Raw genomic sequence first — 26,670 nt, 5'->3', positions numbered from 1 at the left:
TCATCAACACAGAGCTGCTGCTCACTGGATGCTTTTGTTGTTTGTTTCCATTCTGAGTAAAAACTCTAGAGACTGTTCAGCAGTTGAGAAACACTCAGACCACTCCAGGTAACATATCCAGGTTTCTCAAAACCAGGATAAGATGTTTACACATGAGTATGAATGGTTGTTTGTCTCTATATGTCAGCGCAGCCCTGTGATAGACTGGCAACATGTACAGGGCGTACCCCGCCATGTCAGCTGGGATTGGCTCCAGCCCCCCCGCGACCCTATAAGGATAAGCGGTGGATGTTTGCGTTTTGCGTTGGGTTTGGTCACATCAGCCTTTTGACGGTAATTTGCAAGGTGCCCATACATCAATAAGTAATCAGGGCAATCAGGTTAAACAGGCAAGCTGTGACCATGGTAACAACAACTGTGTGACAGGGCTACACAAACTCAGTGTTTCATCTCATACTAACTGCATCTGGCTTGTGTCAAGTTCAGACATAATAAACAGAATGCCTGTTGGGTCCAGGTTGGGTCCAGGTTGGGTCCAGGTTGGGTCCAGGTTGGGTCCAGGTTGGGTCCAGGTTGGGTAGGTTGGGTAGACTCGGGTCAGGTTAAACACTACAGCTAACTACATCTACCTAGACTCAGATGCAGATTTGTCTTTAAACAAAGATAAAGTATAATTATCTGTTAGTTGATCCACACTGTACCTCTTCTTCACACCAGTCATAGACCTTCCACTGCGAAACATGTCTGGCTCTATGTCTCTTCCACAGCTCCAGGAACAGAGTAGCTGAAAACACACAGACACAACCAGTTAAAGAGGAACTCCACATCACAGTAGATGACTTTGTGATGTGGGTTTACATTAGATTAGAAATCACATTAGAGCAGATAAGAGACTCACCCCAGATTGCCATGAACATTGCAAAGGCCACAGTGCCTTCATTGTCAAACAGATGGCTGAGCTGTGTGAATACAAACACATCATGAATGAAACAAGGAGGAAAGATCAAAACTCCTTTAACACTCAAACATAGATGGAGAGCAGGACAATGACTTATGTATATAGCAGATGTTCTCTTCAAACAGCTGCTGTAAGTTTGTCCTGATGTTAACTTACAGCAGCTGGTTGAAGACAACAGATAAACACAACAAAGTGACAGAGATGATTCACCTTAGCGTAGAAGCAGCTGTCTGACAGCTGCCACACTGGACACCTGTTATCACAGCGAGGACACATGATGATGCTGGAGTTACACACTTCCTTACTGAGGACAACCACAGATACAAAGATTCAAAGGTTAATAGAAATAAAAGGTCAGTCACATTGTGGTGATGATTCAGTTGCTGCTTCAGGGGCCGGCTTCTCGTGGCTCTCCTGAACACCAATGTAAGAGTCTAGCACCAGCATTACCTAACGTCATACAGTATCAAATTCAAGTTATGTTGATGCAAGAGGACATTTTATGACTTCTACGTAGTTGACTCACATGAGAGGGTTGGTGTTAAAAAAGGCCAGCCCATACAGGAACACTACAACACCCAGACCAGCAGCTGGAACCAACAGCTTGGTGTACCAGCTCAGCCACAGGTAGTAAAGAGCCACCTTCTCTCCAAAGTAACATCTACAGGGAGGAAACACACACAGACAAACACATCAACACACAGAGATTATAAAACCTTGGACTTTCCCATGTTTTATTGTTTTACAACAACGGTTTCACAGAGGATTATAAAGATTCACGTGACCCCCTGGTTAATGTTTCCCTGAGGGTTCTCTGGTCTGATGAGACCAAAAGTAAACTCTGTTTGGTCTAACCCCAAATTCACAACAGAAGAGTAGGTAAGCTCCACTGAAGTGTTCAGTTCAAAACTACTGTGACCACTACTCCTGTTACAGTCCTCAGAACCTGTTCTCCTTTCCACAGCTCTGCTCATGAGGAGCTGAAGGATTAGCTCAGTTCAGGGTTTCTGTAGCCATATTGTGAAACTATATTTTTACAATCTGCACAGACCATCTTACACATCCGTCTAAACCAATCTAAGGTTTTCACACTCTGACAATGTGGTCTGCCATCACATAAGAGAGACAACTGCGGCCCCCACCCCTCCAAAACAGGGAGTATAATGTTGAAGTGGATTCACTGACTTGACATCATTGAATGGTTGTCCTGTAAACAGAGCCGACCATCGAGCCCATTTCTTCTTCAGCTCTTTCTGCTGCTTCCTCTGAGAATAAGGGAACAAATTAAAATACAGACTGTATTTGGCCTGAATGATAATACACTAAACACATCAAATCAATATCAAAACGTCTGTTTTGTTTTTCACAGTATGTCGAAATATTTCCTGTGTTCACTCTGTCAATGGTAGGGAGAGAAATATTTATGTCTTTGTAATAGAAAGAACTAATTTAAACCCGTCAACTTCTATCAGCAACTTCTGGATCAAACAGCTTTCCTCAGATTTAGAAGGTGACAGCTGCTGTTTTGCCATCATATCGTCACATCATATTCTCTATCCAAACTGCTTCCAGGAAAAGGTCATGTTATTTTGGTTTATTGCATATTCTCCCTTTCAAACTCTGGTATTACGTTCATATGTGTTTCTTGTGTTGTATAAAGTCGTTTTTTGTAAATTAGTTTCAGTCACTTTAAGAATCTCATACCTGTGTTGTTTGTTCATTTTACATTTTACAGACACTCTTCACTGATCAACAAGAAAAATGGGTTATTAGTTTCATTGTGCAGACCCTAAATAATCCAAATGTTTCCGCATGAAATGTTTCCCATGTTTCCCCAAATTTGGGAGTACGCATGTAATAATGGAGTAAAAACTACTGAGTTCTTATTTAATAATGTAGTAATGACAGCTGAGTACTCATGTAATAATGCAGTAACAACTACTGAGTGCTCATGGGTCAGAACACCAACATGTAGATGAGTATGTGTGTGATCCCATTGGAAGATAGTCTGTAGTAATAACTTTATTCATTCCTGATATAATCAACATGCTCTGCTGCTGTGTATATATTTACTTATATTTAATTGTAGTAATAATGCTGAGTGCACATGTAATAATGTAGTAATAACTTCATTATTTAATCGATATGTTCTACTGCTGTGCATATATTCACTTCTCCAGTAAATACTTTGCATCTTTGGTAAAACATTTCTTTCAGGATGAATTCAGTCTATCTGATGTCATGTTCAGGTTGTAGTTGGTGAGCATGGAACAGCAGATGTAAATATCAGATCTGGTTCAGTATCGGCAGATAATCAATATCAAAGGAACATCAGGATAGCAGCATTCAGTCAAAGACTGCCTCACCTCATGGAGGCAGAAAATGGTTTCAAAAACATCTTTCATCAGCAGTTCCTCTAGGTTCTCTGTGAGAAGAAAACAACATGTCAGCATGAAAGGCTGCTGTGGTTTCTGTTCCACCTGTCTTACCAATGATCATTATTCATGCTTGTCTGTCTGAAATATCACCTCCAGTGTTGATGAAGGTCTGATGAAGGATGAAATGGACGACCCGGATCCTGGAGAAAGAATAAAAAGTTTATATACATCTGTCTGTGTAACTTTGCTCCCCTTACTCTCTCAGGCTTTTTGTGTTTCCAAACATACACTGACACAATGTGTTGGGCTTCTGTGATGCTATAATACAACAAAGCCATTTTTAAAATCCAAATCCACCCTTCAAAGATGCATGATATGAAATTTCTTTGACAAAGAAGCTGAAAAAAGAAGCTGCTGACATTGGAAATGAGTCAGAAGGAAAAAAGACACAGCAGATTCATGAAAATGACAACAGAAGTTTTAAAATAAAACTCTACTAAACCTGTACTGCTTGCTCGCTATATTCCTTATATTCAGATTTTATTCCAAAGTGTGGCCAATGTTTGTTGGTTTGCATGTGTCACAGCGCATGTGTGTCACAGTGCATGTGTGTCACAGTGCATGTGTGTCACAGTGCATGTGTGTCACAGCGCATGTGTGTCACAGTGTATGTGTGTCACAGTGCATGTGTGTCACAGTGCATGTGTGTCACAGTGCATGTGTGTCACAGTGTATGTGTGTCACAGTGCATGTGTGTCACAGTGCATGTGTGTCACGGTGTATGTGTGTCACGGTGTATGTGTGTCACAGTGCATGTGCACCCACCTTGCACCCCAAAGAAAGGAAATCGTGAATACTCAGTGCAAATGCACAGCAGTAACAGGATAATACCTCAAATCCAAATAAACTATTTTAATCAAACACTCTGAAGTCAGTACAGTTGTTTAAACTGACAAATTAATTAATGAAAAATTAATGTTTAATATTTTTAAGCAGTAACATCAGTGCATCAGTATGTACTGATCTCTAAGTGAATGCGAGTCTCTGCTGACCACAGCTGCTTCACACTGTGTCAGTTCATTAACTCCCTGCAGCTGTCTGAAGGCAGCGGACACATGTTGATAAATCTGCATCCTCTGATTGCAGAAGAGTCCAGTCATAGCTCAGTGTCATCAAACGCTAAACTGAAAGTGCTCTGTATATGTGTGTATTACCTGGTTGCCTGGGTGACTGCTCCTCTCACATCTCCACACCAGTTGCAAGAGTCAGAGACCTTGAGGAGGTACTGGTAGTCTTCGAACATCTTACTGGGAGCACGCAAGCCGAAGAACACTTTGTCATCATGAACAATCCTCTGACACACACACAGCAACACACACATTAGTGGGTTGGTTATCTTAGATTCATACAGTCATTCACTACATTACATTATCTATCAGGTCAGGTGAGGAGACTCACAGTGACAGTGATGTTTTTCTTCTCAAGCTGCTGGATGAAGGCTTGCTGTCTCTGAGCCTTCTGGTTGTTGTCATCATCCACCTTGTGAGCCACGAGGACATAATCAAATGTCCTGTGGGGGGGCTGTTCAGACACAAAACACACTGATAATGGACACAATAGATCGAACCTAGAACCTCTTGCGCCATAAAACAATGACAGATGGGTTATCCACTGAGTCATTTCAGCCACCACTGTTGGACATGTTGAAGTGTGATGCTTTGCACAGCAGGCAATAATTAGCCCCTAGAGGGAATGAGTCTCTTACCACCATTGAATATTTGACTGTTTTCTAAAATCAGTCTGGTTCATGTCCACTGCTCCATCAATGTGCTACAACACACACAGGTAAAAACAGCAGCCTTCAGTCTGCTCACCAGTCAGATGTCTCCTGTTACAGTCCAAATCAGATCAGAGCAATATTGTCAGCACTCCAACACCTTGCCTCCAGCAGGTAAAACCTTTCCTCCAACACCTGCACACCTGCCTTATCTACATGTTATGTCTTGTTAGCCAACAGGCCAATCACCAGCTCATCCAATGAGTCAGCTTGGGCTCTGTCTGAAGAAGCAGGTTCAGGTTACTACACCTGTTCAGGTGTACTGTAGAAGTAGATCCATGGTAAAACTCATATCAGTGCTACAGCTGTGGGAAGACCTGGTAGGACCATTAAAGGACAAGAAACACTGACCAAGAGTTACATCTTCACATTTCAATAAACCAGATACAGCATGTAAATGAGGCAGCAGACATGAGCAGGTTCACTGTGATGGAAGATAAAAGTCGTCTGACGTCTTCATGTCTGATGTCACACAGGTTCATAAGAGCAGAGGGATTCTGTGTTTCTATGTCGCTGATATACCTGCTAATTTATCTCATTAATCTCGTGATTTCATAGTGATACAAATCAAATGGGTGCTACTCAGTTTCTGCATTGGATATATGCGTCGTGGTACATGCCAACTGAACCCAGAGGTAGAGAGTCACTCATCAATGCGCTGTGTGCACCCTCCCCATTCAAAACTAGGTAACAAAAATAAAAAAATCCCCCGGTTGAGTGATCACACTCGAGCCTTTAAAAGGCTCTGCAGAAAATATGAACACCAGTGGAAGGGCAATAAGTCTGAAATAAAACAAAATGGCAGTTTACTAGAAAGCAGTTAGGGATGCGACATCAGCTCACTTCTCTGAATCGATATCCAGAAACAACAACACTCCTAAAGTAATTACTTCTGTTGTTAGTGCCGTCCCCAGCTCTTTTACTGAATTTGGTGTTGAGCTGTCTGATAAATGTCTGGCTCATTTTGTTGATGAGGTGGAGAACATCAAGTCCTAAATCCTTCTACTCTTTCCATCCCTCATGTTAATTCAGCCTCTTTTACCCAATTTCAATGTTAGAGAGAGGAAGGAGACAATCAGTGGATTCTTACCGTTGAAGGAAGTAAAGGCTCAGTGCTGTCTTTCTGTCTGTCCCACAGCTCAATGTCTTCCTTTAACACACAGACAAGGTTAACATTACAACTAACTGTACAATACAAACATGTGGTACTGACAGTGGGGTCTCATATTACACATATCTGTAAGAAATTTATGAATTTAGGTCAAACAATAACAGAACTGTATTCAAATCCAGACTCACCTGGTCCAGTCTCACCTGGTCATGACCTGTTAGCTTATGGTGGCTAATGTTAGCAAACGTTAGGTAAATGTTGATGCATAAAATTACTGACTCAGTTCACTACATTTTTTGCTTGTTCACACTGTCTACTGTGATTCATCTAAACATCTTTTTTCACGCGTGTTTTTATGGACAGCTGTCTTTGTCTTCTTCTCTAACATACATCTAGCAGTCTGCGTGTCCAGACCTGCCTGACACACTCAGAACTTCTCACTTTACTCCTGTTGTCTGACTTACAGAAGAAGGGCAGGAGAATCTGAAGAAGTGTGGAAACCATTATTAGAGTTTCTTGAATGACAATCATCTGCTGTATGCTGCTCAGTGTGTCTGTTTTTTCCTTTCCTGCCTGATGTGTTTTTGTTTAATATTTCACGATAAAAAACAGTGTTTTTCCGACACAGATTTTTAACAGTGGACACAGGACATCTCTCAGGAGCTCGGAGTGAAGCTGCTGCTCACATTTGTTCCGACGAATAAAATCCTTCATCTGCTTCAAATATAGAGCTGAAAACCACCAAGGTGTAAAAAGTGTATGTGAATTAAAACTAGATAAAAGTCAGTGTTGAGCTTCCGTCAGACAAACACACTGACACATGATCATAGAGGATATGATGTCACTGACAGGCGACCAATGAAACATTACAATGATTAAAATCACTGATTTCTCTGGTTTGACAATTGACGGAAACATTTTGGAGAATGTAACAACACAACTCAACAACATAAAGAACATAGGTCTAGTCGTTTTTAGACATTTTAACGTGGAAAGGTTACAGGTTATAACTTAATCAGCAACTGTTTAAATAACCAGTTTAAAACTACTGTATATGTTTATGTCTGTACACAGTTTTCTCCACAGTGCAGTCTGTGATGTTTGAGCTTGAAAGAGAAACTGTTCATGTTTAAACCAGTGAAATAATGAATGAGTCAGATTAGATGATCAGCTTTTGACTACTGGGAGAGAATAAAATAAACTAGTACTACTTTGTGTTTTTATTTCTGATATATTGATTATTTATCTGTGGTTTGTCCTATTAATATGGATAAGAGCTGCGTCATGATGTCACAGTGAGCGGCTAACGTCACAGTTCAGTCAGCACTGCACGTTCTTTACTGAGAATCTTAAACAACAGGAGAATTAAAAACTGTTGCGTGTGTTCAATAGTGGTGAACTCCGCAAACCTGGGCAGTTTGAGGCTTCCACACCTTTCTCTGATAGTTAATGGAGAACATTCAGAAATCAAATGTTTACCTCGTGTTTCTTGAAGAACATGTCGGTGGTAGCTCCAGAGGAGAAAACTTCATCCAGCGTCCTTCATGCAGCTGTGTCCGTTTCATCAACGTTATATTTACTTTAACCGTCGATTTCCATAAGCAAATATCAAACACGTATCTCCTCTCCTCACTTCCGGATATTTGCAGGTGAGCGTTGCACTGTGTGTGGACAGGTACAGGTATGTCGAGCCGTTGACGTCACCTTTCAGCACGATGGGACAATCTGATGAGGCGTTCGGGTTCCGCGGGAAAGATGGAACATACTAACTTTTTAAATAGTGTAATATAAATGTGACTACAGTCATTCATTTCAGCTTCAATTTTTAGTTTATTTTAAACGTCAAAAATACAGACAGCGAAAAATCATAAAATACAGAGCCCAGACTGATATGTATTTTTATTCATTTGATGTTCTCAAATCAAACCGTAGTTTTTAATATCACTTCCTCTGCTTCTGCCCAGGACAAAGAGTCAGATCTGAGCTGTATTTGAAGAACTAAAAAAGATCAGATAGCTGTCACTTATTAATGTTACTCCACTTATAGACATTTATCTGATCTTTCACTTACAATGGCTGAGTTTTCTCATACACAGGAGGGCTGAATAAGAAATGAGGTTTGTGCGTGTGCATGTACTTGTGAATGTTTCAGTTTAAAACACAAATAAATCACACACACACATAATTACAGTTTAACAGGCTGTTATTTTAACCAATTCTTAATGAATAGAGTGTGATCCCCATACTGAGTCTAGAGTTTCTACTGGAAGTCCATACTGCACTGAACATCTCACACATGAAACCAATAAATCATCTGCGCATGAAGTAGAAAACATTTCAGCACATTGATTTACTGAGAAACTTGGTATGGTTGATGAAACAGATGGATTGAGTGATCTGGATTACAACCTGGAGCAGGTGTGTTTCCATCAGTCCATGTTCCAGATCAGGAGCTCTATGGGTTTTCAGCAAAGCTGCTTCTTGGAACAAGAACCTGAACACACCTCAGGTGGGAGATAAACGAGACAACTTGAGTATTTACAAATGTCAGTGACCTCATCATCCTCTAAGGCCGACATGCAAAGCTCCCTCTATAAAACCATTAGCTGCTGAGTTACATTGCAGCAATAGAACAGTGACACTCAGTCACTGCTCGGTCATATGCAAACCACAGACTGTGTAAATGCAAACCACAGCCTTAGCAGACTGTAGAGGATCTGGACCTCTTTAGGAACACACAGACTGATAAACATGTTGGTGCTGTCCCACTGTAAGCAGCTGTGTCCACTTTTTTAGGTACACCTGCACAATCTCATTCAATCAAATCCAACAGTTGTGCCACAGCATCTGTTTTCATGAAGAACGGTGGTGGGCTCAGAGTTAAAGCTGCTGTTGTACTGGATGACATGATACTGACAGCTGTTTCTAATATTTACATACATGAAGTGGTCAGAATATAAGGAACACCTCTGAATATAGTGCAGGCAGGTACATACTCACTGACTGATCTGCCTGTATTTGCTCTTTTAAGGTAGCTTCAGACTTTGATTTTAGTTGGCTGGGTAAAAATTGTCCTCCTGATTGTCCACATTGTAAATCTACTGTTGTTCTACTCTGTACTCACAACATGTATTTCCTGTCTGTCCTGGAGGAGGGATCCTTCCTGTGCTGCTCTTCCTGAGGTTTCTTCCATTTTTTCAGTTTTTTGAGGAGTCGTTTCTTATCCAGGTCATGGGTCTGGTCTGAGGACAGAGGGTGTTGTCTGCTGGACAGATTGTGAAGTCCCTTATGGCAATTTTGTGTTATTATGTTGGGCCACACACACGTGTTTGTTGTGGTTAAACACCTGCAGACATACTGTACAGCCCTGCAGGTCCTGACTGTAAATATCTGATGACCCTCGTTTGACAAAATGTTTAAAAAAAACTTAACATCAAATCTCTTTCCCTACAATTCTGCCTCAGTCTGGAGTTGACATAATGTAATTAAGGCTGATCTGGCTTCAGTTAACTGAGCCCTGTCAATCCTTCATTTTCTGCACACTCAGTTCACAGTGTTACAGATTTACCGTCAAATAAGAAAGGAGCAACTTGTTGCTTTTAGCTGGTGACGGTCACTGTGGGTTTAATAAGCTGTAGTGAGCTAATGAAGCTAACGTTAGCTCCATCAGTTGGTAGAAAAGTGTCTCAGGCCCGTTTCAAAAGGAGAATCTTTTTGAACACAGCCTGTGTCCTCACAAACTCTAGTTAAATAATGAAATACTCTCTGACCTCAGACTTAAACTAGGTTACTACTGTGGCTAGTTAACCAGACATGCTAACAGCTTGTCACCTGGCTACAATGATGTACAGGTGTTCTGTAGTATACTGTGACATCACTGTCAGGTGTGGTTACAGACAGCAACAGAGCAGACACCTTTGAGTGATAGTGGGCGTGGTCAGAGGACAGATGAACTCTGCTGTAAAGTTACAGTTTCAGAGGTTTGACTTTGAAACAGGTCTGGGAACAGTTAGCTCAGGTTTGGGTTAAAAACAGTTATCAGTCTGTGTCATTAAGACGTGGTCAGTTGTCCTCTTGCTCTGAACTTTTCCTGTAGATTTTACTCTTCGTCTTCCTGAAGGAGGTAAAGCTGGGGTTCACCTCCTCTGTCTTCTCCTCCTCACCTTGTTCTTTCTGCACCCGTTTCTGATTCCCCTCCTCTGGTCGACCCACGGCTCTTCTCCTGTCTCTCTCTCCAGTCTCTTCTTCACTCTGCTCTGTTCCCCCAGCCTTCCCTCCCTCCCTGCCCTCTGCCCCCTCCTCCTCCTCCAAGTGACTGAGATGCATCCCCCTCTTTTTTCCTCTGACGGCTGACAGCTGATCTGCAGTCTGTTCCTTCAGCAGTCGGTTTGGTCTAGAGAAGATCATTCTCTGCTGGAGGTCACAGGGTGATTCAGGCTGTCTCTCCTTCCGCAGACTAGACAGGAAGTTGTGAGCGGCCCTCCTGTTGTCCTGTTCACTGGTCTCAGACACATCCTCCAGACTGTAGTGAGTCCACCGCTCAGGGTGCACCAGGTAGTCTGGGACTCCTCTCTTCTTTGGTGGTGTGGGGTCAGTGGACGGAGGGTGGCTCGTCTTCCTGCTGGGACGTGGAGGCTGAGGCCGAACAAACTCTCCGTCTGTGACCTGATCCTGGTTCACAGAGGAGGAGGTCAGCTGGGTGACACTGTCCAGGCAGTCAAAGATACTATGGCTACGGTCTGAGAAAGCTGAGCTCCCTCCTTTCAGACTGAAGGAAGTCTGAGCAGCTGACGTAGAGATCACACCCTCCCCCCGCCCCCCATCATCGTCATCATCATCATCATCATCATGGTCCAGCTCTGGGTCAAAGGGAGCACTGCTGGGCTGTTGTTCAGGTTCAGAGTCATCGGTGTCTGACAGCTCATCCACATCATCACCACGGTCTTTTCTCTGATCACACATCTTCAGAGACTGGAATCAACAACCTGGTGAGAGTGAGACAGAAGAGCTCAGAAAAAAGTAGAAGTGTCTCTAACAAAACTCTACCGTGAATCATATAGTTTTCATTTCATTCAAAGATTTCAAAACCTCAAACTCAGAGGTTCTCAGTGACAAAACTGATTTATGAGTTAAATATAAAGAGTACATGTTTTCAGATTACAAGTCATTGTTCCCTCCGTCTGTACCCACAGGGGGTCCAGGGTGCAGGCAAGTAAGAAACATTCAAAATGGTGACAGAAAGTCTTTATTAACTTGAATGCTGAACCCTAAAGTCAAGTAATTGTAATCTGTAATTTCCCCATTCATGAAGATGACAGTCACAGCCTCAGCTGGCTCTACATTTAATTCACTATTAGACTCAACTGGCTTTTGTCAACGTGTAAATGAACCCACTCACTGTTTTAATCACACCTTCCATCTTGTTCTGACATATGACATAGACACTGAATTGCTCAGGAACTGCAGGGAAGAGGAGGAGCGCTTCCAATACACTGAGCCTCGCCTCCATTACAGCAAATAAACTATTTTCATTCCATGTATCATTATTACTAAAGGAGGCAGAGGAATAACTAAACATAAGACACACGGAGCAGAGAGAGCAGGAGAGAGGGAGGGAGAGAGAGAAGTCATCACTAACGAGGCCTCGCACTAACGACTATGACCAACTCTACATATGAAACAGAGGGAGTTAGACATAAAGACCTGCCTCTAATAAAAGTCTGTTACGTTCTGGAGCTGAAGTAAATCAAGACTAAAGCTGCGTTTTGACCTAAAAGAAATAGTTTCAGGAACTAAAAGATCCTGTGGCACATTGTTGTCTGCGTTTCCACCACGGCCTAAAGTCCCGGGAAGATCATGCAAAATTATTACTTGACATTACATTATTCACAGCACTTTGAGGACATGACATGAACGAAAATATGGGACAAACTGCGTCCCATATTCATTCAATACAGGACGCAGTATTTAATTTCAAATACGGGACGATCCCGTATTATACGTGACGGATGGCAACCCTAGCCACTCTGGTTGTCGTGGTCCTTTATTTTTCTGAAGTCCTGTTTCAGTTTTTTTACATTCTCCCGGGCCTGTTATGCATTGTGGAAGATGTGTACTCGACCAGTCAGAAATGTTTAGCACTGCAGACCACATCCCCCAAAGCTCCTGAACCTTTGGAAAGTACTACCCCCAAACAGGTACCTTTTTAGGGGTCAATCAATTACCCCTGAACTAAATTTAGACCCTGGTTCCTGCAGTGGAAACACATATAGTTCTTCAAAAGGTTCCTGGGGAAAGTTCCTGCGATGGCAACGTGGCTATTTACTAGGTTTAGACCTAGTCTTGTTTATTAACATTTGACTTCACAGGAATGGGTTATACAGCATCACTACAGCAGGTGACAATACTGTAATCAAATAGCCATTGTAATTTAGTCCACTGCCATGCGTCAATACAATAGAGGACAGCTAACTTTACACCCTCACAAGTTGATGATGATGTTGATAGAGCCTCACTGCGTATAACACTAGACACTGTGGCCCCTCTGAAAAATAAGGTGGTGCGTCAGAGGAGGCTAGCTCCATGGTACAAATCACAAACCAAACGACAGCAAGACAGGAAGTGGGTTTCCACCAATCTAGAACAATTTCAAAAGGCTTGGACATATAGTCTATTAACATACAGAAAAGCCTCCATGATGCCAGAACCTCCTACTTTTCATCATTAACAGAAGAAAACAAGAACAAGCCCAGGTTTCTGTTCTGGACAGACAGTCACAGCTCTATTGAGCTGTTAACTATTAGAGAAAGATTCACCATCTCCTCCCCACAGCTGACTCAGATGTACTGTTTAGTACAGTAACTGACTTATATTTAGACTGCTTCTCTCCTGTAGATCTCTCTGAGCTAACTTCAACAGTTTATTCATCCAAACCATCAACTTGTCTTCTGTTTTTCCTTTAATCAACACTTCTATATTAGATCAGAGGCCAGTTTCAAAGATATTTTAGACTAGGTCCGTCTCAATTTTGCTCATGGATTCACTTAAAAAATAAGACACATTACCGTCAGGCTAACTCAGGACTAAGACCAATGTTACCGTGGTAACAATAAATGATACCTGCGCTGACCAATAGCACAACAAATCTGTTTTAGAGACTGCAGCCAGATTTTTCTTATTATTGTTTCACTTCTCAAGTAAAACGTCCTTGTAACGGTTGAATTCTTTCTAAATACAAACATTTTCTGCTGAGGGTAAACGGAGCTCAGTGGTTGGATGCGGTTCCTCAGCCTGCCACTTTCAACATTCTGAAAAAAGTTTTACTTTCATTCATTGATACATTTGACCACAGTCCGGCTTAAGATACTCAAAGCTAAACTACTATATGCAGCAGATGAATTTAGACGTCTCTCTGAAGTCTGACTATTTCTTATGTCTACGCCACAGTCACTAGGGAACTACGGATGTCGCTCTCTCCATCACCCACCATCCCCCCACCACAAACAATCATAGTTTCATATAGTCAGTGTACAGCAGTACTCTAAATTGACTAACAGCGATAGAAAGTAAGTGTTATATTCTGACAGACTGAACGGTGATAACTGTAGTCTACTAATGTTTTGAGTACCCAGCTCATGTTATGAGCTGCCACTGTTAGCCTAAACAAGCTAAAGTTAGCCTTCCTGTTTTTGGCTGCTGGCATTGCTTTTATTCTGCATCATGTGATTGACTTCTTATTTGTCAAATAATATTGTTGTTCACTCTTCGTTTGTAAAATAAGCCTGGAGACTTGTCCATGTTTGTGATTGGTCAAATGCTGTACACCCCGCCCCTTTAACTAGAACGCGCTCAGGAAAACCTGCTGTATTGTACAGAGCTAATATCAACCGTCGTGTGAGCGCTCAGCGAACGTTTGGCTCAGTGCAGCCAGACAACAAAAAGATAATCTGGCCATGTTGAATTTACCTCGTTGTACAGGCTCCAGGTCCAATGTGCTCCTGCCTCAAAATCAACTTCAGCACCACTTAGATCCGGGTGCATGGGCCTCGCATTAACTCGTAGCAACTCAGCCGAACACTTCTTCTACTGTCCTTTCAGGTCAGGACTAGACTACTGCTGCCCCCCATCGGTTACAGACTGTGATATGCCGCGTTCATCGTTTAAACCGTGTTTACAACCAGTTGAGGGGAAAACGATCAATTGGAAATGTCGGGTTACTGCTGACACTGGTGAAAAAGACATGGCTACAGAAAATGCACAGATACAGTTAACCTAAGTGATTATTATTATTATTATTATTATTATTATTATTATTATTATTCACTAATACGATACGAAAACTTCTGCTGATCTTTCTGCTCTGATGACATGAACGCATCATGAAGGACCAGTCCAGCGCATGCTCAACATTCATTTTCTCATTGGCTCAAAAGTATTTGGCTTGCTAAGAGGGCGGGATAGCCTGCGATAGTTTGTTGTGATTGGCTGCGGTTGTGCAGACCGGGAATATTTTGAAAGTAAGTGGGACAGGGTGTGAGCCGTTCGGTTTGCGTTTGTTCGGGCTCTGTTGATAGTGTAATCGTCTAGTTTTCAGCCTCTAAATAATTTATAAAGTATCTTTAAAACAGTTCATGGAGCAGAAGTCACGGGAAACCACGTCTGGTGGAGGGATGGAACCTGTAAACACCATGTCGGACGTGTCGGTGGTTGATTTGTCGTCGTTTGTTAACGTTGAACTCGACGTGGAAAATAACAACAATGCTAACGGAGATTCTGCAGAGAGACATGGTGTGTCCGCCATAACTCAAGGTCTGTGTCTACTACTATTATTATCGGATCTGTAAAAAAACACTTTCAGAATATTTCAGTATTTGGTTTGTCCTCCTTTGTCTTTAATGACATCATGAACACCAGCTGCAGGGACTCATGATAACCCATGTTCTCCCATCATGACCTGACAATGGGCCACAGACCTTGTGGTGTCACAGAATGCTCGCCTTTCTCGGTCTTAATGCTCATTAATGTTCAATGGGACAGAAGTCAGGCGACTGTTGAGGAAAGTCAGTGACAATCAGGACCCCCCGTCAGTTTAGTGTTGGTGTCCAAGTCCAGAGTAAAAACAAACTTATGGCACTCATTTAATTTCATCTCTACTACGTTTTGCCTCATGTACGGTGGTGTTCCTCTGTTTTCTGTTTCACCGTTACACCCCTCAACAACGTCTGGAAGTCGGGCCAAAAATATTAAAAGGCTCACAATCAGACAGGTAGATAGTGGCTGCACGTACAGTGTCAAATGAATGTACACTTCAATGTAGGGCTGAATGATATATGGTTATCAAATCCTTATCTAGATATGGACATGTGCAAAAAGCAAGGATATGGAAGATGTCAAATGTCTCCCCATGAGTTTATTTCCTCTGTGGCAGCAGAACATGTTACACCAGTCATCAGAAAGTGCTGCAGGTTAAACTGGACTAACCCGACTAACTCTGAAAGAATAACTCCAGACGCACCTGAAAACACTCGCTAGCATAGATGGCATTTTCTAAACCAAATTTTTAGGAAAAATGTATAATCTCTTTTTGCACCTCTAAGGTGTTAATATACATTCAGGCTTCAGACAGCTCATACAGTAGAAGTAAACAACTGAATATTTGGTTTGCTTCAGTTAACAACATTGTGTGAATGTCTCAAGACAATAATCCAGAGCATTTAGACTGTGATACTCCTGCTGAGTAGTCTAACAGAACAGGTTACAGTTTTATCTCAATCCTTTTCACGGAGCTGCTGAGACTGAGACTTTTAGTAAGGAAAAGTGAAAACCCCTGAGCTAAGAGTGAGTAAAAGTTGGTCTCAGCAGCTTTGTGAAGAGGACTTTGGAGAAAACTGGCAGTTAGAAACATTTAGTGTGACTTAGGAGAACTCTTAGTGATAAGATGAAATGCTTTGTGAATACGGAGCCTGATAAACATTTTACTTTTATGTAACTGTGTCAGGACTGGTTTCACTGAAGCTGCCTTGCTGAAATGCATGTAACAGATAGTAAAGATCATCTTGTCTTTCCCAACAGCTCTGTTTCAGAACGATGAGGAGGATAAAGATGAGAGTGATGACGATGACAGTGGCACAGACCACTTCAACACTGGAAAGTCAGGGACTCAGCTGCAACGGTGTGAGCGTCACGGTGGAGTGACTTCAAGTCTTCCCGACACATTTCAGACGAACCACCTGCTGTTCTACGAGAGGTTCAAGGCCTATCAGGACTACGTGCTCGGTAACAGCAGAAACACACTGTCACACAGTCTGACTCCGGTACCATATTATTAATAGTCGTCAGTCGTTAGATGGCTCTTCTCTGTGTGTATTTGTGTGTAGGAGACTGTAAGCCCTCCGAGGTGAAGGCCTTTACAGCAGACTACCTGGAGAAGGTGGTGGAGCCATGTGATTGGCTGGCTCTGTGGTCGACTGATGTGTTTGATGTTCTGGTAGAGGTGAGACCAACTCACACACGTCTCTGTTGATATTATAAATCTACTTTTCTCTTCACCCCACTCGACCTTCAATCTTGAGTCAGAACAGGACTTTGGAACTTGGTTTAGTTTTGATGGGATCTTTTCCCTGACAGGTTCTTCATTTATGAAAGCCATGGCACAAACAGTCTACATCTAAGTCTTTAACCCAGGAGACTGAGCCCGTCTTTACTGTTTGACTTTGTTAACTTATTCTTTTCAATTTTTTTCATCATTTTTATTTTCAGTTTTAATTCACTGTTTGATTTATGTTTGCATTCAGTTTGGTGTGGTAAACTTCTCTCACGAGCAGGAGCAGCTCCCAGTACTTGTGACCTCTATCCGCTTATTGTGTGCAGCTGTAAAACTAAGTAACAGAACATAACTGATCACGTTCATACATGTTGAAGTCTGGATCTGATCAAGAATCTGAGAGGGAAGCACCAACAGTAACAGAGATCACAGCACGATGTCTCTCTTCAGTAAATATTAGGTCCATTAGCTTCTTATTGTGACATAATGCTGGAATTATTATTGCCATCATAATCTGTATAAACATGTTTCTATATCTGCTCCTGGTAATAGTTGAATGTGTAGGAAATGAGCTGAAATGTGACTGAAGTGAAAAGTGAAAAGCTAACGTTAATAAAATGTTGTTCTGCTGTAGCCGACCAAGTAGCTAATCTGCACTGTTGGTTATTAGTCTACTGGAGCACATTAAATGTCTCTAATACCACTGAAGTAGACTGGGACTGGGAGAAGGACCGGAGTCTGGACCTGAGGACGACTTTGTTAGGAGCTGACGTCAGCTCGTCGCACGAAGTGTTGAGAGCAGTGTGACACCTGAGCTTTTGTCAAACTAGGAGTTTACTACACTAAATTTTTATATGACAGAAAATAAGGTCACCAGATCATATCGGGTATTCGCAATTAATGATGATCTGACTGTAGATAAGATCAAGTAAAAAATATTTGTCTTTTAAGTGTAGTTGAGGAAAAGTCAGGAGTTTCCGAAACAATTAAAGCTCAAGTAAAGAAAAGATGCTGGGAAAATATACTTGTGTACAGAAATGAAATACTTCATTACCATCCACCCCTGGCCAGGATGTGCACTCTCACACAGGATATTGGTAAATCACATAGACATTCATACATATACTGCATGGACATATAATGAATGAGGCCACAGGTCTAAGATGAGTTATGAACTATTGGACAGAGTCGGCGGTGCAAAGAAGTTGTGACTGTCTGTCACACTGAACTGTTTAGAAATGTGTTTGAGATGTGGATTGAAATGTAATGCGTGTGGATTGTTATAAATCGCTGACAACATGTCTGAAGAGCTGCTTATGATGACAGGTGCGTGATGTGGAGCTGAAGGATCTGAAGGCATGTGTGAGGCTCGTGCTGCCTCTGCAGTGCGACACCAGAGGCTGTGAACTCACTGAAGAGTCCATGGAGTCTCTGCTGGAGGCCACACAACACAAAGTCCTCCTGCAGGAGCTGCAGGTGGTCTACGAAGAGTCTGGGGATTTTGATCAGACTGCCCTCGCCCTGGAGCACCTCAGGTAGAACTCACTGACCTCAGTTCACTCTTTGATGTTTGTCCACATATTTAAACTGTTGATAACATTGACTGCCCAGCTGTGCCATGCTTTCCTCTTCCCCTCCTCTATCCACAGGTTTTTCTATAAGCACATCTGGAGACAGTGGGATGAGGAAGATGAAGATGATGACTTTGACTACTTTGTTCGTTGTGTGGAGCCTCGTCTTAGGCTGTGAGTGCACCCTGTATCTCTGTGAAGATCTTGTTCTAAGTGTTGGTTCATTCCACTGAATCCTGTTTGAAAATGTCTCATCTCAGCTACTACGACATCTTGGAGGACAGAGTCCCAACAGGCCTGGTGGCAGAGTACCAGTCCTTACTGGAGAAATGCTCCCAGTGCTTCCAGCATTTCTCTGTGCTGCGCAGCGGCCTCAGCTCTGACTCAGACTCGGAGCTGGATAACGTGTCCATGGTGGAGGGTCTGAAGCTGTGCGACCAGCTGGAGACGTTCAAACGGAAACTGCATATCATTGAGAACCCCCTGCTGAGGTAGACCTGTGTGTCCTTCAAACTCACCACCACTGCCTTTTTATTTCCACAACCTGGATGTTCACCCCCTCACCTCCTGTTCAGGTATGTGCTGGGCTACAAAGGTAATGCCAGGCAACAGTGTGTGCAGAGTCGTGGGCCCAGAACATCAGGCATGAAGATGGTCCACGTGGTCACAGACTCCTGCAGCACCACGCAGCTCCAGTCCCTCCTCAGTGCCAGACTGCTGCCTCTGTGCTCGTGTGGGGACACTGAGATCCAGGTCAGTACTGCAAACACACAACAGGACCAGTGGCCGGTCCTCTTTGACAGGTGATTTTTCATCTTACACCAACAAATCCATTATTAAACTGATCATCTCTCCTCACTGTGTTCTGTTGGCAAAGATCAGTGTAGAACATTATAGACGTCTTCTCATGGTCTGCCAACCCCAGCCGTCAATAACCTTGAACATGATCAGCTGATAGAAAGTTTTTATTCTCTGCTCAACATCTTTCTCTCACTAAGTGTGGGACACAGGCTCTGTTGTTAGCTCCTCACAGGAGGGGCTGAGTGCAAGGTTTGTCCTGAAGGTGGCGCCAGAGGGAAGTAAACGTTGTACTTGGTGTACAGTGTCTCATAATGAGACTCAAATGGGTGAGTTCATACTGTGACTGTGTGTTTAGTTCCACAGAGAGCCAGTATCAGCTTTGGACTCATGTCATCAAGGGGATGTGGTCATTATTCTCCCAGGGATCTACAGTGTGAACAGCTCCATCTTCATACCAGACTCCATCACTGTAGAAGGTAAATAAAAGGGGGCTGGCGCACGTTTAATCATAATCTAGTAGTAGTTAACTGAACAACGCAGTTCTTCCTGTCCAGTGCCCATGTTGTTGAAATAGCAAATACACTTGCACCTATCTGAGCACCTATGGGCGTGTTGGTCTTAAAATGAGGTGTGGTCAGGCCCCTTGCTGGTGCATTGATATCTGTGGAAAAGGACTGACAACAAAAACCTGGTCTGAAGTCAGTGGTGCAGTATTTCACTGTTATTTTAAGGCTCATTATCAAGAGAGTAACATGGACCAACATACACAGGCACACAGAGCTCAACTCAGAGCTCAGCTGTTATGCCCAAAACACTCTCATGAATAATTAAGAGATTAAGTACAACCCTTTTGAATCATGCATCTGGAGCAGCAACAGTTTGTTTCTGCCGTTAAAATAACAAAAGTGACATGGACACGCCCTGAATGCACTTGTGTCACGCACTTCAGACCATGCGCCCTGACTGACATCATCATCAGTCTGTTTATAATAAATTGCAGTCCACATGTTTTTCATAATGAACAAACATGCCAGTACAACAGTGTGTTTCTGTGGCACAGGAATAAGACCCAGGTTACCAGGGTTTGTATGTACATGCTTAGTTATTATCATTATTATTTATTGTTTGGCAATAATAAAGAAACTCACCTCATCCTGTCAGTGAGTGGGTTTAGAGTCTTTTCATTATCTCTGCTGAGTCAAACATGGATCTGCAGTGCAAGGTAGAAATGTAGGTTTAATTTTATAAAATTGTGCTGCTGTTTACTGACAGATGTGTGTGTGCGTGTGTGACCAGGCTTTGGGTTTCCTGATGATGTGGTGATTGAGAAGAAAAACAAGGGCGACTCATTTGTGGAGTCCACAGGAGCTGATGTCCGACTGTCCAACATCAAGTTCATCCAGCATGATGCCATCGAGGGAATTCTCTGTGAGTACAGATGAACAAGGCTCCATCACGGTAAACCTGTGTGTCACACATCCACACCTTCATCTGTCCACTGTGATCAAAACAAACTCACTTTGAGCCGGACAGTGATGGAGGAGATTCCTGCACTTTCTATCATCATCATTCCCACGAGCTGCTGTGTTACAGTGTTAGATAAACAGTGACACAGTCTGTGAACGTGCTGACTCTGCTCTTGATACCTGTCAGGTGTCCGTCAGGGGACTCTGAACATGGAGAACTGTGTGCTGCAGTGTGAGACGACTGGAGTTATCGTCCGGACGTCTGCCCACCTCAACATGAACATGTGTGACCTGTATGGATCCAAGGTGAGTGCTGTGTGATCGCAGCTAATCACAGGTACAAACTCCTCTAAGGCTGAGCTTATTGTTAAAATGTTTGCACCACATAATTCACTGTTCTGGTTCTCTATCTGCTCTCATGGCAGCAGCAGCTGTTTTCATAGAAACATCTGTAAACAGCCTCTGTCCTCTAGCCGCTCATCATACAAACAGCAGACAGTCACAGAGCAGCTGGTGAACATAGTGGAGCGTTTAGCAGCTAAAGAGACAGATATTTCCCTCAAGAGCTGGTGGAGACCAAACACAGAGCTAAAAGAGGGAACAGTGGACTGAGACTCATCAGGTGACAGACATCATAACACATCAGTCATGTTGATCTGTAACAGCTGGAGGTGGAGATAAACATGATTGATCACAAGTTCAACAACAAGCTTCTTGTTCTGCTGGTCAAAGGCATGGGTTGGTGCAGCTTAAATACTGACAGATGTTTTAGTGAGATATTTTACAGTATAAAATAAACTAGTATACTGGAGACAGTTTCTAAAAGACCTGAGACAGATCAGGGTGGCACAGTGGTGCAGTGGTCAGCACTGTCTCCTCACAGCAACAAGGTTCTGGGTTCAAACGAGGGCTGACCCTGGCCTTTGTTCAGCAGGTTTCCACCAGGTAAAGGTCAAAGACCTGCAGGTTAGTCTCAGTGTGTCAATCCTGTCATAAACTGGAGACCTGTTCAGGTGTACCCGCCTCTCGCCCAGTGTCAGCTGGGTTTAGCTCCTAAAGGTGATGTGTCGAGGGGAGTGGAGCGGCTGACTTCACAGCCTGCCTTCAAACTCAGGGTCCATGTTTGTTTTCCACCTTTGTAGCATAGTGGACATAACAAACTGGTTGCTACGCCGACATCCTCTCCAGAGTCTCATCCAGAGCCTTGTGTACACCGCTGATGATGACATTAGGAAACAGTGATAGAGGGTCTTTGGAGGGTCTTTGGAACTTGTGTTTATATTATTTCACCGCACTGGTGACAGTCAGAGCCAGATGTGCCAGATGCATATTGTTTTCGGGTTGTGCGTCCGTCCATCGGCTGTCCCATTCTCATGGACACGATATCTCAATAACGCTTTGATGGAACTTCTTCAAATTTGGCAGAAACGACACGAGTAGTCAAGGATGAAATGATTAGATTTTGGTGGTCAAAGGTCAAGGTCACGATGAACTCGTAGAACGCAGTTTTGGCTTTGTAAACGCAATACATCTGTAACACCACCACATCACCTGATGTTGCCTGGCTGTTCTTCTCTTTATAGCCAGTGATGGTCCTCATCCCCTTCCACACCTCTCTGGTGTTGTTGTGCTGCAGCTTGCTCTCTTTCTTTTTGTTGTCCTCCTTCTCCTGCTTTAATCTCCTCTTCAGCTCATGTTGCTCACACCTGAGCTCCTCCCTGTTTCCATCCCTGAAGGCCTCCTTTTTCTGCTTGAGGAGGGTCTTGATGTTACTGGTGATCCAGGGTTTGTTGTTTGGAAAGCAGTGTACAGTCCTTGCTGGTATAACATTGTGCATACAGAAGTTAATGTAGTCTGTGGTACATTCAACCATTCTATCAAGGTCAGGGTCCTTGCTTTTATCATTTTCCTGTGACTCCAACAGGACATTCCAATCTGTGCACTCAAAACAATCTTTTAGAGACTCACTGGCCTCCGGGGTCCAGTTCCTGAATGAGCAGGTGGTTGCAGCCTGCCTCAGTACACAGGGCTTGTAGGAAGGCTGAAGAAAAACCAGATTATGATCTGATCTGTCAAGTGGTGATAGAGCTGAAGCAGGGTAGGCCTCCTGCATACAACAGATCAAGTGTCTTATTTTCCCTTGTGGGACAGTCAACACACTGAGTGAAGCCAGTCAGGTGAGAGGTGAGACTGACATGGTTATAATCCCCTGATACTGCAATGAATGCATCAGGGTGCTGGGTCTGTCCTCGCGCAGCAGTCTCGTGAATGATGTCATACGCAACTGCAGGCACATTTCACATTTCCCATGAGGATCGATGGTAGGAAAAGCTTATATCTCCATCCCCTAGCCTTTAGTTTAGCCCTGGCTCTGCATCCATGGTACGGCTTCTTCAGCTCAGCCAGTATGGGATGTTTAACTCCATCTGGTAAACTTTAAAGCCAGGAGTTCCTCCTTCACGTACAATATTTTCTCCATATCAGACAAAACAACAATTTAGAATAAAGACATCAATCAACAAAAAATACACTGACATACTGCAAAGAAAACTACAAGCTACAAAGGACTTACTGCCACTCTGCCATTTTATTGACTAACATTTACAGGGATTTTAACTGTGATTGAGGCCAGTCATGTTGCTGTGTTGTGTTCAGGGGGCTGGTGTGGAGATTTACCCTGGCACTGTTTGCAGTCTGGTCAGTAATGGTATCCATCACTGTAAGGACGGGATCCTCATCAAGGTGAGAAGAGACGGTTCATTGTGTTGACACAGACACTGAGGAGTCACCAGCAAACAGACTGTGCAGCTCTACACTGTCATAGTTTATTCTCTGCTCAGATGTTTGCTCCTCACACAGACTGACAACCAGCCAATAGGACTACTAGTACTCTGAACAACATTTATTCAAAGAAGGAAATAAAACAAAGACAAAGGAGGACTCTTCATTCAAGCCAGATGGTATTAAAGTGTTCACATAATGAATCATAAACTCTCTGATGGGAATTTAAATAATTTCAACATTTATTAAATAAACATTAAACTGATTATAAGCACTCAAATGTCAGGCTGCTGGAGGCAATCAGATATTTTTGTCCTCAAATTCTAGTTCTAGTTATATTTTGATTTGTCAAGACAAAGAAAAGTACATGAACATTTAAGTAAGCAAAGTGCAAAAGTTGTATTTCATGTGATTCAGACACAAGTGTTTTGTGGTGTAGACACTGTACTGGATTTAACAACTAAACGTGTGTCCGTGTGTGCATGCGTGTGTGTGTGTCCGTGTGTGTAGGACTTTGCTGATGATCTGGATGTGATGCCGTCTATCACCATGGAAAACAATGTGATCCACAACAATGAAGGCTATGGAGTGATTCTAGTGAAGCCGAGCACTGAACACAGAGCTCCTGTGGACAGTGAGGGTAGGCACAGCTCCCAGTCACAAAAACACTCTGCTGTACACCATCAGTGTTTAACTGACCTTTTGTTCCCAGAAGACCCTGCAAAAGACCCTGCTGGACAGACAGCTGAAGATGGACAGCTGGGAGGCGTTTCAGATCCTCCAAGTTCAGATCCTGCTCAGCCAGAACCACAGAGAACGGCACAGGTGGTGACGTGGCGTCCGCCTCAGGCAGGAAGTGGCAGTTTAGTCGTCAGCTGAGCCGAAACAAGGAGAAGTCCTGCAGCCGAGCTGTCCAGGATCTGATGGACCACCAGATCTTTGTCTCCATTCAGGGAAACCAGTTCAAGCGCAATGGCATGGGCGACTTTGGCACCTTCTTTTACTGAGAAACCCCTCTAGCACTCTGAACTCACACAGGTCTTTTAACATCACTAAAGTGCAATGGTTATTTGATGACAGCTTCCTATTTTAGCTGATTTCTTCTGTTTGTCATGAAACAAATTTTGCTGCTTCACATTGTGCAGTGACGATGATAAGACAGGAGGCGTGGTGTGATCAGCTGTGAGCTGATGGTGTTTCTAACTCTGACCTTTTGAAGCACAGTAACAGTGACTGGATCCACCTTTTAACTTTTATCTTATTTATTCCTCTGAATTCCTGATGCTAAATGATTGAATTTTTTTGTGCATTATTAGTTTGAAATTCACTCGGCACTTTGTAGTTTTGTTGTTTCAGCTTCAGATCTAATAAAAGTTATCCTGAAGGTGGGTGAGCACTGATGTTCAGTTGGATGTGATCTTCACGCGGTGCCTCTGGTTTGTTTTTTACAGTTTAATGATGTGTTTTATGGTTGAGGGAGGGGGTTTTATATCAGATTGATAGTCTGTAGTTTAAACTGAGAACATGATCAATTTCCTGAAGATTAAAACATGTCTGATGAAACCTCAGTATGTGTTGTTACAGTGTGATTCACATAATGTTTGTGTTGTCCCCTGGCTCCACTGGCCTCAGCACACCTTCACTTTAATGTTAGGGAACATTTATTATAGCAGTGTTTAAACAGCTCAGGACTTGAATGAATCTGAGGATTTAAATCTACATGACTTTCATGTCCTCCACAAAGCCAAATATAAAAAATATTTGAAAAAACAGCTGATCAACTTTTAATTTTCCTGATTTAGTCTAATAAATCTACATGGCCACCGCCAATCAAATTGATGGAGCAGCAGACGACGGGTGAAACCTCATATAATCAGACATGATCATTCTGCTTTTAAATGGTATCAAGTTTATTTGAACACTGCATGTTTTCAATTTATAGAGAAATTTACAGGACAAAAGCCACACTCAGGACTGTTGTGGAGAGATGCATGCGCTGTAAGATCCAGCCATCTTGGACAATACCAACCAGCCTCTCCACAACATTCTGGCAGGACAGAGAAGCAGCTGCAGCAAACGTCTCATCTCACTGCAGAACAGAGAGGTTCAGGAGATCCTTTGTTCCCACTGCCATCAGACAATAGAATTTCCCCAAGGGGATCTATCTATCTATCTATCTATCAAAACTCTACTGCATGTTTGCAAAAGGTAGTAAGTCATCCAAAACATTTCATTCAGTTTCAAAACCTAGTTTTAGTGTCAGTTAATTGGCCAGTGCCACCAAAATGAAAAGTTGTTTTGTTATCATTTGAGCCATACTGGTCAAAATGTATAGATGCTTTTATACCTTGATAGTCACAAATTACATCATGATTATGATTGCCACAAAATAAAAAAAAACATCCAAAAACAATGAAAAAACTCTGGCAGTTTAGTAAAAAAAAACAAACAACACATTTGATGTTTTCCCTTGCAATGCATCAGGGGACAAATCTCCTTGCGTGGCACACCCATCCCCTGCATTGATCACCTGTGATATCCTCACATGCAGCATTCATGGCATTCAACAGAGACATCTGATCCTGTGGCCCATGGTCATATTTTTTCCACCTCCAGGCTGAAAAGAACTTGTCTGTTGGATTCAGGCACAGGGAGTATGGTGGAAGGAACTCCATTTTCATCCTTTGACAGTGGAAGCTGACATTATCCCACACAATCACATAATTTGTCAAATCTGGCCTAACTAAATATCTCTCATGTTCTGTTATTAGACCTCTGTAAAGTGTATCTAGGAAGGCCACGAGAAATTGGATGTTGTAGGGCCCAATGTGTGGAATATGTGTGCTCAAACCATTCTCAGAAATGACAGCACACATTGTGATATTGCCCCCACGTTGGCCTGGTGTGCCAATTGTGGCTCGGTGGCCAATGACATTGCAGCCACGTCTCCTGCATTTGGATAGACTGAAGCCAGCTTCATCCACAAAAACAAGAATATGGAATGGTTCTTGTCCCTCCAGGTCCATTATTCTCTATATAGTAACACAGTAAAATATAACGTTAGTTTTACATAGTCTATTCTAAAACCAGACTGGTTATTAGAGTAGAAATTTTTTCCGTTTTTACTGCATGGGTATCTACAACTTCAAGAGGTACAGGCATCATTGAAGGACAGTAAAACTCCCTGTATACAGTAATATACCATGTGCACACCAATGGTTTAC

The 26,670-nt window shown here is 42.7% G+C and overlaps 3 protein-coding genes and 1 long non-coding RNA gene across 4 annotated transcripts in view; 1 reads left to right on the top strand and 3 right to left on the bottom strand.

The window, feature by feature from the left end:
• Positions 1–7,952, bottom strand: part of ano9b (anoctamin 9b) — a 27,691-nt gene extending 19,739 nt beyond the window's left edge. Inside the window, exons 1-11 of the mRNA XM_023425579.2 lie at positions 7,764–7,952; positions 6,264–6,323; positions 4,795–4,917; positions 4,551–4,690; positions 3,487–3,536; positions 3,325–3,383; positions 2,144–2,223; positions 1,485–1,619; positions 1,169–1,262; positions 899–959; positions 702–784 (exon numbers count right to left, since the gene is read on the bottom strand). Of these exons, the coding sequence (XP_023281347.1) occupies positions 702–784; positions 899–959; positions 1,169–1,262; positions 1,485–1,619; positions 2,144–2,223; positions 3,325–3,383; positions 3,487–3,536; positions 4,551–4,690; positions 4,795–4,917; positions 6,264–6,323; positions 7,764–7,784 (906 nt within the window). The 5' untranslated portion in view covers positions 7,785–7,952. The remainder of the gene's footprint in view (positions 1–701; positions 785–898; positions 960–1,168; positions 1,263–1,484; positions 1,620–2,143; positions 2,224–3,324; positions 3,384–3,486; positions 3,537–4,550; positions 4,691–4,794; positions 4,918–6,263; positions 6,324–7,763) is intronic.
• Positions 1–26,670, bottom strand: part of LOC147817985 (uncharacterized) — a 68,599-nt gene that overhangs the window by 19,739 nt on the left and 22,190 nt on the right. The gene's annotated exons all lie outside the window — the stretch shown is intronic.
• Positions 8,095–14,399, bottom strand: tssc4 (tumor suppressing subtransferable candidate 4). The gene is made up of 2 exons (XM_023425571.2): positions 14,250–14,399; positions 8,095–11,269 (listed from the first exon to the last, which is right to left on the bottom strand). The coding sequence occupies exon 2, from the start codon at positions 11,244–11,246 to the stop codon at positions 10,347–10,349; it is 900 nt and encodes a 299-aa protein (XP_023281339.1). The 5' UTR covers positions 11,247–11,269; positions 14,250–14,399; the 3' UTR covers positions 8,095–10,346.
• On the top strand, positions 14,540–25,014 carry shcbp1 (SHC SH2-domain binding protein 1). The gene is given in 14 exon segments (XM_023425534.2): positions 14,540–15,092; positions 16,356–16,559; positions 16,661–16,776; positions 18,154–18,362; positions 18,477–18,572; positions 18,659–18,889; positions 18,974–19,151; positions 19,555–19,675; positions 20,496–20,627; positions 20,853–20,971; positions 23,321–23,407; positions 23,957–24,086; positions 24,159–24,242; positions 24,245–25,014. Coding segments are annotated over 14 exon segments (2,094 nt in total). The 5' UTR covers positions 14,540–14,914; the 3' UTR covers positions 24,454–25,014.

The sequence above is a fragment of the Seriola lalandi genome, unplaced genomic scaffold (genome assembly GCF_002814215.2).
Source record: "Seriola lalandi dorsalis isolate HSWRI2012SDOR001 ecotype SW California unplaced genomic scaffold, Sedor1 jcf7180002054784, whole genome shotgun sequence".
Taxonomy (NCBI): Eukaryota; Metazoa; Chordata; class Actinopteri; order Carangiformes; family Carangidae; genus Seriola; species Seriola lalandi.
Note: the sequence above shows the minus strand (reverse complement) of the source record. Positions and strands in the feature narration are given on the sequence as shown.